Source organism: Belonocnema kinseyi, chromosome 3 (genome assembly GCF_010883055.1).
Source record: "Belonocnema kinseyi isolate 2016_QV_RU_SX_M_011 chromosome 3, B_treatae_v1, whole genome shotgun sequence".
Taxonomy (NCBI): Eukaryota; Metazoa; Arthropoda; class Insecta; order Hymenoptera; family Cynipidae; genus Belonocnema; species Belonocnema kinseyi.
Window position 1 is genome coordinate 101,849,489 of NC_046659.1, and position 16,085 is coordinate 101,865,573.

At 27.4% G+C, this 16,085-nt stretch overlaps 1 protein-coding gene across 2 annotated transcripts; it reads right to left on the reverse strand.

The window, feature by feature from the left end:
- Positions 1 to 11,668: 11,668 nt before the first annotated feature.
- On the reverse strand, positions 11,669 to 14,493 carry LOC117169541. Of its 2 annotated transcripts, none has more exons than XM_033355962.1 (3): positions 12,854 to 14,493; positions 12,092 to 12,413; positions 11,669 to 11,982 (listed from the first exon to the last, which is right to left on the reverse strand). In XM_033355962.1, the coding sequence occupies exons 1-3, from the start codon at positions 12,885 to 12,887 to the stop codon at positions 11,952 to 11,954; spliced, it is 387 nt and encodes a 128-aa protein (XP_033211853.1). In that variant the 5' UTR covers positions 12,888 to 14,493; the 3' UTR covers positions 11,669 to 11,951. The 2 variants fall into 2 exon arrangements, with proteins under 2 accessions (XP_033211853.1, XP_033211852.1); XM_033355961.1 differs by having other exon boundaries at positions 12,092 to 12,416.
- Between the last annotated feature and the right edge of the window lie 1,592 nt (positions 14,494 to 16,085).

Here is a 16,085-nt window from a genome sequence, read left to right on the forward strand (position 1 = left end):
AGCAGATCATACTGAGAAATTGTTGACGTGAACTCGTCTGTTTTCATTTTCAAAATACGGCTTTTCTAATTGTTTCAACAAAGTTAGGAAAAATAATACTATTTTAGACTCTTTAAATTATAATCGATAAATAAACTTAAAATTCATCATACATTATTTTGCTAGCCAAAAAAAACTATTTTTTAGAGGGCAGCGATCCCCCCATTTCATTCCAAATCCGAAATCCCAAATTCCCATGTAAAATGCATAGGGAAATATCACTTTTTGAGTTTTTTGAATAATTTTTTAGAATTGGGAAAATGTGACTAGAAAGTATAGAGCCTTGTAGAAAATTATCCAACCAAGGAATTCATGAATCAGACATATCAGTTTGACACCCCGAACACACCCCCACGAGGCCCTGAAAACCACCCTTAAAACAAAAAATGTAAATACTTCATGAAATCGACCTTTTGAGCACTGTATTCTCGTTTTCTCCCCTTAAAATTCATTATATTGGTCTAGTGGAATATTAATCAACATTGTTTGATTAATTTTCAATGATTTAAACAAAATGGAATTTGTTTAATTTTTTTAAATTCATTTTTTGTTCTAAAAATCATTACTTATTGGTCTAGTGGAACATTTATTAACATTTTTTCATTAATTTTAGTTATGCCAATAAATTATATTTGATAAAAAAGATTTTTTCTAAAAATTATTCAAATTTCTTTTTTAGAATATTTATCAACATTGGTTAATTAATTTGCGATTGTCTAAATAAATTCCATTTGCTTAAATAACTTGTTTACTAATTTTATTAAATAAAAATTATTACTGTGTGTATAGTCCAATATTTATTAATTTATATTAATTAATTTTTAATTATCTAAACAAATTCCATTCATTTAAAAAAGGTTTTTTTCCTATAAAAAGGTCTAATTGGCAGTTTCCTATCGCTAATAACATAAAGTTATTTGAAAACATTTGTCAAATATAAACAATAAATTCATATTTATTGTCAACAATCTTCAATTTGTTTAAACAATAATTTTTTCATAAAATTTGTAATTTCTTCGAATAAATTCAAATAAATTTGAATAAAATTTTTTGACAAATGGAATTTGTTTACACAATTAAAAAGTAATTAAACAATGATGTTTGATATTTCACTAGACCAACAGTAATAATTTTTATAATAAAGAATGACAAAAAATTATTTAAACAAGTCGAGTTTATTTGAACAATTAGAAAAATCATCATTCAGTGTTGATAAATATTCCACTACGGAAATATTAATAATCTTTGTAAAAAAAGAATGAAACAACTAATTATTCAAACAAATACTATTTGTTTAAATTATTGCAATATAATGCACCAATGCTTATAAACTAGGCAAGTAGTAATAATTTGCAGGCAAAAAAGAACGAATTTTCGAAAAAAATATTAAGCGAATAGAACTTGTTTAAATAAATGAAAATTAATTAAAAAAGGTTAATAAATTTTCCACTAGACCAATATAAACAATTTTAAGTAAAAAAAGATGAGAATATGGTGCTCAAAAGGTCAATTTCATGAAGAATTGACATTTTTGGTTTTAAGGATAGTTTTCAGGGACTCGTGGGGTTGTTTTCGGGGTGTCAAATCCATACGTCTGATGCATGAAATTTTTCGTTGAATTATTCTTCAGAAGCCTCTATAATTTCACATCACATTTTCCCAAACTCTAGAAACTGATAAAAAAAAAGAAAGTGGTTTTTCCCCAAGCATTTCACATAGGAAAGTTCAAGTAAAAACCGTCCCCTGTAAAAACCAAAATAAAAAAAAACTATGGAATTTCTTTTTTCGTATTTGAAATGAAATAGGGGTCTCGTTGCCCTCCAGCATGGAAAAAAATTCCATTCATTTTTAGACCACTCTAATACATATTATTTTATAATATTACATATCACGTAATATTTATTACCTGGTTCTGAATGAAAAATTGAGGAAATGTTGAATATTTTCGAAAAAAATCGCAACTTCAATATAATAGTAATATTATAGTATTTCAAGAGGTATAAAAAGGTGTGAGACAAAAAATTGCAAAAAAATCATAATTATCGCTAAAAACTAGTAAAACACCATTTTTCACTTATGGGCTTTTTTGGACTGTTTAAATAGACATCTTGAGGTGATATTTAAAAAATAAGTTTTTATTCGAGTTCTATAAATAATTGTGAAAAAATGTTGAGTTTCAGCTCAATTTACCTTATATTACCGATTCTGAATCAATTTTCCAAATCGCCTGTTTTTCTTATAGTCGTAGCGTGCTGATTGTGCAACATTATAATAACTGTGTTTTTGCAACACAGAATATTTTTGGATAAATTGAAAATCGTGGCTTCCAGGAGAGGACACATAATTTAAAATATAATGTTTATAATAAAAAGTTTTATTATGTGCATGAGAGCGATAGAAAAATTTCAAACAAATATTTTTTTAACAGTCACGAGAGTAATGTTTACTAACTTGAGCGCTTGAAAAGAAATGCTTAAAGTTTTTAAGCTTTTTGAACTCTAAACAAAATTTGGTAAAATTTCACGAAGTAATAGTAAACATTTACAGATTTAATTGGTGAAAAGTGAGCCAATAAATATTAGTAGACTATCACAAATTCAAGTAGTCGAGATCTTTGTTAATTCAATTATGGAAGGCTAATGAGTTGATAAGAAATAACTATGTAGGAATGTTCATAATAATTAAGAAAAAATTAAAAACATGAAAAACGAGAAAAATGGAAAAGTTTAATAAGACGAACTCTTATGGTATACCATTAATCTAATGGTAAATTATTCTTATCTCTATTGACACAAGAACAAGAGCAATGTCAAAAAGAAGTGATAATGTAAACGTGATATAGCCTGCCTCAATTTAAAAGTATGACCATCGGCTTGCATGCATATTCATTTTAATATCTCAAAAAGGTTATTTTAATTGCATAACTTTTTTATGCAAAAGATGACACCAGCGGTTAGTAGAAAATTTATAATTCGTTGTCTTCAAATATTTCCTAATTTAATCTTTGAAAGCAAAACTAATTTCTTGGTTAAAATAAATAAATGTATTGAGGACAGTGTATGAAATAATAAAAAAAAATGTTATAAAAATAGAAAACGTGAAAAATATAACGCTTAATAAAATGGTGCGACAAAGTATTTATTTGTTAAATTTTTTAAAATATTTTAGATCAGTAATAATTTGAGCCTTTTTAAAAGATATTTAGGACTTCTAAAAGTTTTTGAGAAATAAAACATGTTTTATGAACTTACGAAAATTAATTTATTTACTTGAGACCCCACACTTTTTATCCCCAATTTTCAAATAATATTTCAAGAAAATTTTTTTAATTTCAATGAAACTATATTACTTATATTGTAAAGTATCACAAGCCCTTGAAGTTTCTAATTTTTGGTTTGTAAATTTTAGCAAAAATCTGAATTTTCCAAATCTTCTGCAGTTGAATATTCTTCTTTATTTTCTTTAAATCTTCCAAATATTCCTGTAATTTAATCGATTTTAATTTTTTTTAATTTTTTAATCTTACCGAATTGAAACATTTTAGTTTTAAACGTTTTATACTTTTTCGAAATTTGAGGAAACCTTTCGAGACTTTTTCAAATGTTTTTCAATTTTCGCTCAGTTTATTTTACAAACTAAAAAATCTAAAAGAATTGTCTCAGGAACCTAAAGCATTTTTTGTCAGTATCTTGCATTTTTACAAAATTCCTAAAATATCTTAACAGTTTTTATTATTTTTGTATAGTTTCCAAACTTTTAAGTATCTCCTAAGCTTACCCAAATTTGTTATAAAATTATATGTTAGGGCAAAATTTTTCTTTAATATTTATACTTTTACAAATTCATGAGGTATTTAAAACGTTTTGTAATCTTTTTCAATTTTCTCATAGAACTCTCTAGTTAATTCTGATGCATGCAGAAAGAGGAATCCGATAATGGATAATTGGTCAGAAGTATTTAAACTAACTGAAGGACAGGTATAAAACAAAAATAAAATTTGGTTGCAGAGATTATAGCCAATATTAAATGACATAATTTTAATGTAAATAATCAATTCATCCTACCAGAAAAAATTGAAATTCCATCTTTCACATAGTTTAATATTGCACAAAAATCATTCAGTTAGTAATAAATTAATCAGTTTGCAACATAAAAAACAATAAACAATTATTTTGGTTACATTCAAATAACTCGTACTTTAATTTTTTGTAAAAATTGGAATTTTCACTAACATTTTGAACTAATTTCAGAAAGAATTAAAACATAATTTCGACAATTGTATTCAGCTAGTGATTTCACATCACGAAAATTAAAAAAAAAATCATAAAGAGTCATTTTGAAAATAAATTAACTTATATTATACAAATTATAGCCAATATTTAATTACTTTACGTTTATGTTAATCATGCAAAAAATTAATCAGATACTAATCAATTAATGAGCCCAGGACATGAAAAGCTTTAAATTATTATTTTGATCGGAACATTAAAATTATTTTGATTTTATATTTTTTCGAAAATTTCAACTATTTATATCTTTTTAGACTATATTTTCAGAAAAAATAAAAATACATGTACATATCATTTCAAAAATTGAATACCGATAATAATTTCTTAAATAACATACATTTTGAGAATTAATATTATATAGTTGAAAAAGACATGTTTTAAGAATTATTAAGATTTTATTATACAAATTGTGAACAGTATTTAGTTGCATAACCTCCAAACAACTAATCGATTTGTGTAATTTATATAAAAAAGGTACAACTTAATTTTCGTGTAAATTAATATTGTGAAAAATTGATTTTATGGTAAAGTATCGCATGCCCTAATGTTTGATGTATTTTTGCAGAATTTGAGAAAAAACTGACGCAAAAGAATGGAGAATTTTTAATCTTTCCTCCATGTTATAACATTTTATTTTACGCAAAAGTAATGTAATTTCAGACTTTTTCGCTCAGCAAGTTCAATTCTTTTTAAAAACTAACCAACACTACAGAGAAAAAGTGTATTTGATTTTCATATTTGGTGAGTAAATCGATAAAATCGACTGCAATCTTCTCTGAGTTTTAACTTAACTATGGTAACTTTACTATGGTTGGTAAAATAGAAACCAGCAAATACTTAAAGTGTTACCGTCAAAAAATAAGAACTTAGAGTACCGATAAAACTCTACCAATATAAGATAATCATAATTATAGCTCTTATCATACGGATGTGTTGATACTCCTAATAATTTAATAAAATAATAATAAAAAAGTCAATTCCATTTATATGAAGTATGAATAAGCATGCGTGATTTCATTAAAGTAAGTAAGTCAGAACTTATCAACCTAAAATAAATCAGCACATTGGTATTCCTCATTCCCGCTCTCATCCAAAATACCCACAAATTTTTGTTGAGGACGTAACAGCTGATTTTGGTGGCAGCGGTGGGCTCGCCACTTTTCGTTTAAATTCAGTGGTTTAATTTGAATTTTAATTCAGTGTTTTTAGGAATAAAACTCAAAATTTAAATTTTACGAAATTATTCATAACTATATTTCAATTTCAGTTAAACAAAGAAAAATAAGATGTAAACTAATTAATTCAACAATTTCAAACCTTTTCAATTCAATTCAATTTTAAACCTTTTCAATTGCCTTTTATTCAAAATCTTAACAGTTTAAATCCATTGTAAGAATCTTTTTTTTGCAGATTGACCATCTGTAGATGGAACTTTCACAATAGATTTACTAATTAAAATCCAGTCAATTTTAATAATAAACAGAAATAATCAAGTTATAACTTCAATCCATTAAATAGAAAGCTATCTACAACATATATCCAATTTTATTTTAAAATATAAAATTTTCAGGTCGCTCAATTATACATTCGATGTTCTTCTCGTTCCTAACCGAAGAGTAAAAGTCTAACCTTTACCGCCCTTTTCTACTAAATAACGGAGACAGTCGTTTGCTAGTGATAGGTACGCGTTGCGATCAGACCGTCTACTTACATTATAACAACGCTTTTTGAACTGCTCGTGATTAACAAAATTGACCTAAGCTGACTAAAGTATTACTAATTAAAGTTATTTATATTTTAGTTAGAGCTAATAAATCATTGAAATAGTTCCTCGACCAAACGTGGAGGTGATTTCAATAAAACGCTTGCATTCAATCCTCGTCAAAGTGTAATGGTCTAGCCTTTACTTCCCTTTACCACTGAAAACGGGGGCAGCTTCTTTTTAGTGATAAATGTGTATAAGCGGTCAAATTTCTCACTTGCATTATAGAGAATTATAGATACAGTTATCAATTCACTTTAGAAAAAGGTGAAAATAGAGGCAGTTGTTGATTCCTCATTAGTGAGTAATACTTGAACACTATCTGATACCCAATCGAAAGTTCTTTTACGAACATATTGCGCATAATAAATCTCAAATAAATAGCCAAAATTCACACGATATTCAAGTTTTCACCATTGTTTAAAGTGATTTGTTTAACATTTTGGAAATAAAATTCCAAATACTAAAAAATAGTATTTTCCTAAAACTGATTCTACGAATCATGAGTGAGTATTTACTCAATTTAGGTGAATGAATTATCAAAGTTTATCAAGATAAATCGCTTTGAAGTTTTATAATATCGAATCTACCGAAGTCTATCGAATCAAATCAGAGTCAATTCGTCGGCGATATTAATCGCACCCTTAGAATTCTTAATGAAAACTGTCATTTTTGATATTTTAGCTAAGAATGATTCGAATTTTTAATAGAAGGCCGTTAAATTTTATAAAAAATTATTAACTAAATAAATAAATTCTCAACTAAAAAGATTAATTTTTCACCTAATAGTCACACTTTTAACCCAAAAAATTGAATTGTTAGCAAAGCAGATAAATTTTCACATGTAAAAGACTAACATTCAACAAAATAGTCCAATTTTCAAGAAGAGAATAATTTTCAACAAAAGTGATGAATTTAAAAAAATGAATTTAAAAGAAAGTAGTTCAAATTTCAAACAAGTATAGTTGAGTGTTCACAAAAAATATGCATTCTAAATGAAAAATGTAATAGTTGGTATTTCGACTGAAAAAGATTTTAATTTTAAACAAAAAACGGTTAAAATACCAAAAAAAGATAAATTTTCAGTAAAATTATTGAATCAACAATGGTTTTAAAAAACAATATAAATGACAATAACTTCCTTACTTTTTATTAAAATGTATTATTATAGTTTAACCGTTTACCTCAAACAAAGAAATCTTTTATGTTGTTGCATGAACTTTGAATTATGTTCATGAAAAAAGTTACCATAAAAAACTGATTTTTAAAATATTATAAAGGGCTAACAAAAAAAACATACATTTCTTTAAAACCATCGGTTAGTTCCAAGATATTTGACGTGAAAATAAGCGATTCAAATTTTATCAATTTATCTTTAACCGCTTGCAAGTTATTGTGTTCACAAAAAAGTGTGACACATACAAATGCACAAACAAGAACATTTTCTAAGATCATTATATTATACTTTATTAAACTGAGGAATATTTGATTAAATTAATTTAAAAGTTTTCGAAAATGTTATCATTACAAAGCCTCCTCTAAGAGGAAGAAAAGGGGAAAAGGTTGAGTTATTTAAAAAATAGGAAAATGGTAAGTAAATACGTAATTAATCAATAACTGTAAATATAAGAGAATTTTTAAGTGAAAAATGATGCACTTATTTAATTTTTGATTGTAAAATATACTATTTTTATTTTTACGAATGTTTTGAACGTTGTATAATTTTTACTTAAATTTAATATAATGTGAATTATTATTCAGGAATCAGAAATTTATATTAAAATAATTGAAAAAATAATTAGACGCTAAATCCAAATACGGCCTCAGAATTTGTGCTACACGTATCAGTTTTCCCCTAGATGCTAAAAGTAGGGAAAAGCCTAGGGATTATCTCTCCACAAAGGCCATACAAAAAATTTGTCGGCACGAGACAAGTGAATAGGCTATCCTTATGGATTTTGAGCCGCTGAATCCAAATATGCCTAAAAATTTCTCTTATACGGCTTAACTTTCCCCTAGATGCATAAAGTGGGGAAAAGTTCAGGGATTTCTGGTCACACAGGCCATACCAAAAATTCGTCTGCACGAGACAAGTGATTAGGTTACCCTTGTGGATTTTGAGCTGCTGAATCCAAATCTGGCCTCAGAATTTATCCTACACGTCTCAGTTTTCCCCTAGATGCAGAAAATAGGGGGAAACTGGGGCTATTCTAGAAATTATTTTGATAATATCAGTATACAGAAGAATAAACGTACTAGTGTCATATTTTTATGAGTTGTGACTCTTATAAATTAAATTCACTTGTCACTTGTCTCGTGCAGTCAAATTTTTTGTATGGCCTGTGTAACGAGAAAATCCTTAGGCTTTTCCCTGCTTTTTGAATCTAGGGGAAAACTGAGACGTGTAGGACAAATTCTGAGGCCATGTTCGGATTCAGCGGCTCAAAATCCAGAAGGGTAGCCTAGTCACTTGTTTCGTGCAGACAACTTTTTTTGTGAGCAGGCATACTGCAGTAACTGAAATAATTACAAAAAATACAAGATTTTTTAGTAATAAAGTTGGAGAGACTGGGGCTAAATGTTAAATTTTTGAAAAATGATAAAACATTATATTATTAAAAATATATGAATATTCTAATACAGTTTGTGATTTTTCCACAAAAAATGCATGTTTTCGAAAATATCATATTTACATTATTTATTATATTCTGACTTTTAGCATGCAATAAGTAGATATTGTGTTCCTGCAATTTTGGCAGGATCAAAGTTAGTATTCATTCTTTAGAAAACGAAATGGTCTAAGTTTCCAAAAACTGAATTGATGATATTTATGAAAAATTAATTTAATAAGAAAGAAGTCCAAGGTTAGTTTTTAATAGAAAAAAAAACGAATTGAAAACTAGGACAAAATAGGGCTAGAAGATACAAGTGATGACCTCACCTTCGTTTTCTAAAAATAACATTCTCGACGTCTTGTTATCACGTATTTCATGTTTATTCAAGGCAAACTGCCTAAAATCTAATGTTTCACCTTCAATAAAACGAAATAGAATGATTTTATTCTTAATAAAATAAATATAATGAATAAACATTTATAGGACAACTTTGAGACTTGTGTGTCCAATGGTTGTTAATTAATAATAATCATATTAAAATGTATTTAAATACTCATGTAAAAAGATAATAAACGTTATAAATCGTAAACGTCTTAGCTCAGGACAAAATTCCCTTTGTTACAGACTATTTTATGCCCAAAAAGTATATAAATGACAAGAGAACATTTTTTTAAATATACCACTAGACTTTTTGAATGATATACATTCGGATAATTTGTTTTATCCTGTCATATTTGATATGAAACACGATATTTCCTATCACAATAGTACAAAAAATTTTAGAATTAGTTTGAAATGAGTGGAATATTTGAAATCTCTTCAAATCTTTAAAAAAATGTCAATCATTTAAAATACTTGAAATGTTTATATAATCCTTTAAATATTGCAGAATCTTTCTGAATTTTTTCGAATCTTTTGAACTATGTGAAATCTATCAGATTTTGAAATTTGTGTAAAATCTTTACGGAATTTTTTGAATTTTTTTTTCAGTCTTTAAAACCTCTGATAAATTATCAGAAATTTTTTTAAAATTTTATGAATTCTTTGAAATATTTGTCAAATCTTTAATGTATGTAAAATATTAGTGATATCTTCAAATTTGTGTGACTTTTTTTGGTATCTTTAAATAATTTTTGCAAAATGTCTCAAAGATTTGTAACATGTTTTGAAATATCTTGAAAACTTTATGAGATCTTTGAAATACTTATACAATAATCGTCCTGAATTTTTTGGAATATGTGTGAAGTCAGTGGAATATATAAAACACCTTAAAATCTTTTAAACAAATTTGCAATCTCTCAAAAAATGTAGAATGTTTATATAATCCGTTAAATAATTAAAAAATGTTGTGAATATCTTGAAATCTTTCCATACATTTCAAATCTATACGAATAATTTTTTTCAGCATAGAAAAACTGTCTTATGTTCAAAATGTACTTCCAAGAATTTTTAGAGGATTAGATTGTTAAGAAAGGGTAAATGCTGAATTTTTCACATTAACTCGTCATTCTGAAGGATCTGATCTTTTCAATATTTTGGGAATTAAATTCCTGAAATCAAAAAACTTTTATATGCTGAAGAAAAATATTCCTAATTTATAGAGTTTTTATTTATTTTTTTCATTCTGGGAACTCTATATAAAAAATTAGTTTTTTCCTACATAAACTTAAATAAAAAATCTACAACATTTTTAAAATAAGGGACCCGAAAGAGAATTCGTCAGTGGTTATTCGCAAACAAATGATAACCATTTTTATACATATGAATATACAAATATACATACATGAATGCCATAGGGGTGAATTTAAAAATCTACTGTGTGATGATCATATGAGCTTATGAGCCTGATCACTCACTGATTTAATAATTATTACATGTATTTATATTTCATACAGTTTAAAAAATATTTAGTAATCAAATTGATTCGAGCAGGTATGCACATTTAATTTCATAAATGTCCCGAAAATTATATTGTATTTACCAACCGTAGAAATTAGGCTTTCTGTTTCATATATATTCTATTCTTATAATTCGCGAAATAAATGTTTTGTTGAAAAAAATGACATACTAATACATTAAATTTAAATCTTTGGAAAAATATATAGTTTTTTTTATCAGGATGTAACAAGACAAACCGAGGAATAGGTACGGGAAAATGAGACGGAACCGAGGAAGAAACGAGACGAAAGCGAGCCAGGCTCGGCATTTCTCGTCTCAGGCGGCATTACTAAATTTAATGATTAATTTCAAGATTGTTCTATATATCTAAAACGCTATAGGAACTTAGAAAAATTACTTAATATGCTCTAAATTATTTAATAAACATGGCATTTCCCAAAACTCCCTCGCTTAGCTAATTCTTTAGGGTTTTAACCAAAATCCTGATTTTTCTACATCATATTACCTACAACACACACACACACACACACACCCACACAGTTTAATTGTTACAATAAGAATGTTTTCACTTAATTTTTGAAAACTATATGTTTTCCCTAAAAATAAATTTGATCAAAAGTATTGAAATCTCTAAGCTTTGCTTTAGTTGTAAGAAATGTTTGGTAGATAATAATAAAAATTGTAAAACATTCTTCAAATTTAAAATAATTAAAAATTTAAAAACTTGAAAATATATTTCGAATTACTTCTAAATGTCTGATTGTTATATGTGTATATTATTTGTGACATGTGGCTTTATCATGTGTTAATTAAGCTTACTTTTTCACAATTGTAGAAATGAAAGTTTTTGATTTCTGAATCGCAAATAAATAAGCTTTGAAATATTTTAAACCATGTTCATCTTGACACTATAAAACTTTACGAGCTTCAAGGTTCAAGTTATGAATAGGCGTAACAAATATGTTAAAATATTAAAATATATTATCGAGGTAGGTGAGTAGTTAGGATAGCGTTGTTTAGACGTATGCCATGACTTTTGAATATGAAACTTTAAGATAATGGTCTGCTGATAATAATAAATTTTTATTAAATTTTACATAGTTTGCTTGTTACATTACATTACACATTTGTGCACCAAGAAAAGACTACGGTCAAAGCCCTACTTTTTGCAAAGTCAGTCTACGGATCCACCGAGACTTGAACTCTCGACCTACCAGTTCTAAAGTGTAGAGACGAACGCTTAACCACTATAATAAATAAACTTATAATTAAAATATGTTATAATTTGATTGTAGAAACATTCGAGTTCGCCATATATATTGTCTTTTGGTTCTTCTGTCACTCTTTTTATCTTCTTTTAGTACGATGTTTTCTGTAACTGAAGCAACACTTAATTAGAAAAAGGTATATCTTATATAAAAAACAAGTAAAATCTATAACAAAACATATAGTTCGAAAATCGTGTGCGACATATTAAACGAACTTACTATTCCTTATAGTGTGTAAGTTTCTCGTACACTTTATCATCGTTTGCGCATGGTAGAGCTGTTTTAATGACCTTTTTCTGCGCCTTGTATTCATCGTCTTTGTGCTGCTCGTCCCATTTTTTTCGGTCGCTAACTTTCAACTCCAAATCTTTTTTAACATCTAAAAGAGTTTTTTCTATTTTTTTCCAAAAAATGTCATCGTCACGGTCATCATTTTTGTCACATTCATCTTTTAAATCCTTTTTTCCTATGCCATAATATAATCTTAGTTCCCCTTTTGCGTCTTTCGGATGGTGTAACTTATGTTCATGATGTTCGTATGCTACTGAAAATTATTAAAATAAATATCATATTAATGATCAAATTTCAAACAAATTTGTAAAACATTTTATGGTGTTACTACTTTTGACTTTCTGAATGCGGCAAATATAATTTTCGCACAAAAAAATTATCATTTGATACAGAAAATATCGGTACGAACGCGGGCGATACCATTTTTTCATTCATTCAAAAATAATTATTTTTCCATGTAAATTTAGAGACGTTTACTTTAATTATTTTAGTAAAAGTACTTGAATATTAATAAATGTTGTCAAATACGTGAATCATCAAAGTATACTTTTTTAACCAACAATAAATAAAATACATTTTTCATATTAAGATTGTAGAATATTCACTTGTGATAATATGTCATTCTTTGTTTAACAAAATAATGCTACTTGTGAATGGTTTGATTAATTAAATTTTTTAGTGTCTACTCACGGAAAGAAACTACCCCCACAACAGGCAGAATCATCGTAAACGCAACAAAATATACCAGAAAATCAGAAAGGTATACTTTTAACAGAATAAACTATTCGTCCAATTTTCTTGCACTGATTTCTGGAACTGAGGTCGGGCTATTTAAATACTGAGATTTTTTAGACTGTGACCTGAAAAACGAGAAAAACATAAACAGTGACGAGCAGGTTGTCTGCATTAATTGAAAACACTGGAGAAATACCAGAAAACAGCTGCATGAAACCTTTTTTTTCTGATCAAAGTTTATTTCTAGGCGTCCCATTCGGCTTCTATAACAGACCCTACAACTAGAAGCGAAAATTTAAGGAGTTTATCTATATTATTTTTCTTTTAATGAAAGGTTTTTTCATCTGCATCCAGAGAAAACTAATGTTTAGATTAAAGAAATAGTTTCATCCTCTTTGTTTACAAGACGTAGAAATGTTTTTGATTTTACATAATGTAGTTTTTTTTATTCTTTGATTTAGGAAAATTTATTGTTTGACAATCTTTGTTTGATTCAAATAATATATTTATTTGATTTATATAAAGTACTGTGGTTAAGGTTCCAGAAATATCTAATTTATCCTCATTACTTTAAAGCAAGAAAATTATTTATTTAAATAAAATAAAAGTTGTTTTAATGTGCTCTCTGAATCTAAAAAAGACAAATTGAACTAATTCAATTATTTGAAATAGTTAATTATTTGATAAGATGATTGTGATTATGCAACATCTAAACTTTACTAAAACAATCAGAATTTAATGGAGTTTCCACTAACACTTTTGTGTGCACTAATAGGTCCTCGAGATACCTTCGGCTGAGAAGATAAAAAAAGTTCTCGGATGCAGAAGGTCCTGGTTATTTTTTCGAAATCCTGCTCAGTTGCCTACTGTAAGTCCTGTGGTTAGTCTTCTATTGAAACAATAAGAATAACATGTTAAGGAATTGTGAACGTTATATGTTTGCTATTTCAGTAGTGCAACGCTGCGCATTTTTTGATGTATATAAATAACTTTACTTTGACAGTATAAATTAATTTAAAAAATGTTATAAATAAAAAACATGGAAATAGAATAGTTTAGTACATTATTGCGATAATCTTACATTCTTAACTCTATTGAACGGGTAAGTAGGTCAAACTGTGAAATTGTAGACGTGATGTAGCCTGCCTTAATTTGAAAACATCGCTTTCTCATTGTTTGAACAATGTAAAGCAAAATAAGAAATTTTAGAATCTTTATATCACAAAGAATCAATGAAATAACAATTAATTAGAAACATTCGAGGTCTTTATACTCCACTTTGAAACAGAGTTTGTTTTTTTTATTTTAAATTTGTTTTGCGGTTGTTTATTTTCCTTATTTTCCATAGAAATATGCAATTACTGAGCAAGCTTTGTAAAAATAATCTACCTTGAAAAATAGTTTGCGAAAAGTGGGTCACTAAACTATAGTAAACAAATACTATTTTGATGAGACAAGATGAAAAAAACTGGAAAATAAATCAAAATTTTAATAAAACGAGGCCATTTTGAGAAATTGCTAACTAAGATCATTAATCTGCAAACAAAATGAAAAAAAAAGCAGAATTCTCAACAAACAATGAATTTTCAAGAAAACATTTAAATTTCTAGCCAATAAGAGGAAGTTTTGTCTAAAATTATTATAGTTTAAGAAAAAAGTGGATTTTTAACAAAGTTAATCGACTTTCAGAAAAATATTTCCTTTTTCAACTAGAAAAATTAATTTTAAGGGCATGCGACACTCAAATCAACCGACCAAGCCAGTCCTAAGATCGAAATTTGTTCTCACATTTAAAAATAAAAGTTTTAAAAAAGCGGAAAAATTTTGGGGAAGTATTAATAAACGCAAAAGGAAGGTTTATAGGCTTGCGTGTATTTGGGAAAGAAAACTTTTTTTTATAAAAATAGTAATTGTTGGTAAATATGTTCTACTTTATCGATAACACCTGTTGTGTCAGTAACTGGATTTTTTTATTCAGACGACAGGTGGCGCTAGAGCTCGACTTTTGGATTTAGAATTGTTCTAATGCATATTCCATTCAAAGTGAACATAACCTACAATCTCAACTCCATTATCGATAATTTGGCGGTATATTCAAATTTCGATACATCAGAATACAAAATTTTAATATTTTGATACCTCGTCTATGCATTTTTTAAATTATATATATATATATATATATATTATTTATTACATGCACGAAATAATAGGAGGAACCCACAGTACTTGTGCGTTTTGGGCGGAAAATTGTGGCAACCTTTTTTCGGATAATTGGGATGTACTTGAAGTTACGAAAGTTCATGTGAACGATATTCCATCAAAAGAAGTTTTCGAAATCTTTATTTTTAGAGGGTTAACTACCCTTACGCCACCCATTATTCAAACATACCAAATACAATTTTAATTGTCGATATTTGAATATATAAAGACGTCAAAAATCCTGTTTTTTATCTCACTAATTATAGAGTGGGTGATAATGTTCGGCAATACCACTAAAAACCACCCCTGCTAAATCAATACCTAAAATTTTAAAAGTAACAAGTTTGATTGTCGATATTTGAAATACAAAAACGTCAAAAAATCTCGTTTTTCATCTCGCTAATTATAGAGTGGGTTAGAATGTTCAGCAATCAAATATCGACAATCAAACTTGTCATTTTTAAGATTTTAGGTGTTGATATAGTAGAGGTGGTTTTTAGGGGTCTTGCTAAACTTTCTCACCCACCCTATAATTATTAAGATAATAAAAGAGGATTTTGGACGTATTTATATTTTCAAATATCGACGATCAAACTGGCATTAGGCAGGTCCTAGTAATGGGTGATGTGTAAGGGTAGGTAATTCCTTTAAAAAATTGTATTCGACAATTATTTCCGACAGAATTTTTTTTGCCGTTCAAATTAATTTAGGCAAAAAAAAATTGAATTTTTTTTTATTTAGTTGGAATGAACGTTCGTAACTTGAAGTACATATAATTGGGAAGATAAAGGTGAAAATTTTCACTCTCGTAATATTTTCTCGTACGGCGAGCCATTATTTATTCGTAACCTTGTGAACACTTTACTTTTTATAAATGTAACCTCTTCTACAAACCACAATTTTCTAGTTATTCATGACAACCTTTTTCATAGATAGATCAAGAAATTCGAAACTTTGGGAAAACTGTTTATTCTCTTGATTTCAAATT

What these genes read in the sequence shown, in the direction of transcription:
- LOC117169541 (XM_033355961.1), bottom strand. Translation starts at nt 12,887, where the DNA reads ATGATTCTGCCTGTTGTGGGGGTAGTTTCTTTCC. An exon ending in TGTGGGGGTAGTTTCTTTCC is followed by an intron (nt 12,417 to 12,853) that starts GTGAGTAGACAC and finishes AATAATTTTCAG; the next exon opens with TAGCATACGAACATCATGAA. An exon ending in CTTACACACTATAAGGAATA is followed by an intron (nt 11,983 to 12,091) that starts GTAAGTTCGTTT and finishes GTGTTGCTTCAG; the next exon opens with TTACAGAAAACATCGTACTA.